This window comes from Orycteropus afer, unplaced genomic scaffold (assembly GCF_000298275.1).
Source record: "Orycteropus afer afer isolate SDZICR_OR568_19922 unplaced genomic scaffold, OryAfe1.0 scaffold00266, whole genome shotgun sequence".
Taxonomy (NCBI): domain Eukaryota; kingdom Metazoa; phylum Chordata; class Mammalia; order Tubulidentata; family Orycteropodidae; genus Orycteropus; species Orycteropus afer.
This window is the reverse complement of record NW_006921853.1, coordinates 1,513,395-1,515,247: the sequence shown is the minus strand read 5'-3', so window position 1 is coordinate 1,515,247 and position 1,853 is coordinate 1,513,395. Positions and strand designations below refer to the sequence as shown.

The 1,853-nt window shown below is 54.9% G+C and overlaps 1 protein-coding gene across 1 annotated transcript in view; it reads left to right on the top strand.

The window, feature by feature from the left end:
* The first annotated feature begins 461 nt into the window (after positions 1–461).
* GTF3C1 (general transcription factor IIIC subunit 1) overlaps positions 462–1,853 on the top strand; it is a 122,035-nt gene continuing 120,643 nt past the window's right edge. The window contains 1 exon segment of the mRNA XM_007950285.1: positions 462–682. Within this exon segment, the coding sequence (XP_007948476.1) occupies positions 462–682 (221 nt within the window).

The following is a 1,853-nucleotide window of genomic DNA, read 5'->3' as shown; positions in this document are numbered from 1 at the left end:
GCCTCTTCTCCCAATCCCGGACCACAAAGCCTTCCCTCCTATAGGTCGTGGACCATCAGAGTCGGACAGTGGTGGTCCAGAGTTCTATGACAAGGATTCTGCCCAGGGCGGCATCGGGAGGGATGAAAAAAAATAACCGTCCAACTTCTCGGAGGGGCGCACAGACACTCACCGTCCATCCCTAGAGGCGGCGGTTCCGGGTGCTCGAACCGGAAGTGGCCCCTACACTGTTTGCAGTTCCCCTGGTTACTGCGGGGCTCCGGACCAATGGTGGTGGAGCTCCACAGACTGAGCCCTACCCCAAAGGGAGTGACGTCAGGCGGGCGCGCTGGAGCTCCTCCTCACATCTTCCGGTCCGAACCGCCTCCCAGGGCCGCCGATTGATATGCGCAGGCGCAGTGGCGTGGGGCCCTTGGCATCGTGGTGCGCAGGCGCCCAGGGCGTTGCCAACAGAAGTAGCAATGGACGCGCTGGAGTCGTTGTTGGACGAGGTGGCCCTGGAGGGGCTCGATGGCCTGTGTCTGCCCGCACTCTGGAGCCGTCTGGAGACGCGAGTGCCGCCTTTTCCGCTGCCTTTGGAGCCCTACACGCAGGAGTTTCTGTGGCGGGCCCTTGCCACGCACCCGGGCATCACCTTCTACGAGGAGCCGCGGGAGCGACCCGATCTCCAGCTCCAGGACCGGTCAGCTGCCGGGCCCTGCGGGGGGGAGACGGCCTCAGAGCCCGGGGTCTGATGGAACGTGGAGGGGAGCAGGATCTGGTGGGAGAAGGACCGGGAAAAGGAGCCCCGGGAAGACTGGAGTCTGATGGCGCGGTGTTGAGGCTGGTTTGGGGTCTGTTAGGCCTGGCAGGGCCCAGGCGTCTGATGGTGTCCCATTATGCCCGTGTGGGGGTGGGGTGGTGGTGAGCAGCACAGAGGACGGGGAGTTATTCTTTCGGCTTCAAAGAGTATTTCCTGTATGGTGGAGGATAGGATTGGAGGGGAGCGCGGTTCAGATCTAGACTGGAGACAGTTAAGGTCTACAAACCTTTATGGAACGTCCATTCAGTGCCAGATTAGCGAGGCTGAAACAACTAAGCAATCTGCGGAGCAGCAGGCTTACCAACAACAACAATAACAAAAAACTAAACTCGCTGCTCCCGACTCATAGAGACTCCTCCTTGGATTTCCGAGGCGGTATCTCTACGGAAGTAGATTGCCTAGTCTTCCTTCCGAGCAGTGGCTGGTGGGTTTGAACCGCCAGTCTTCTGGTTAGCAGTGAAATGCCTTAGGCACTACACCACCAGAGCTGCCTTAGTAGTAACTGCTAACATGCCGGAGTGCTCACTGTTGGCGAGGTGATGTTCTTGTTCTGGGACCTTCTGGTAGATGAATTCATTTTATCCTCATCATGACCCTAAGGAGATTGGTGCTGTTGTGTTCCCCATTTTATATATAAGGAAACTGAGTCAGAGAAAAATTCAGTAACCTCTCCAAGGTTATGGAGGTAAGAAGTGACTGAGTGTTGATTTGAACTCATGCCATCTGTTTCCAGAGCCTAAACTCTTAAGGCACGTTGAGAAGTCAGGGGGCCCCCCTCAAAGGTAATAAGGCCCTAGATGACTTAAAAGTTGGATTTAGCTTGCCAAATGACAGTATTCTGGGTAGAAGGAACTCTGGTGAAGCAATGCCTAAGGTATTTGACTGCTAACCAGAAGATTGGCGGTTCAAACCCAAGGACGAAAGATGATGCAGTCTACTTCTGTAAAGATTAACCACCTCGGGAACAAGCTAAACAATTAGGTATGTCTAAATGGAGAGTGTATCCAAGATCATATATAGGGTTGGCAGACAATGGGCCTATAAGTTCATG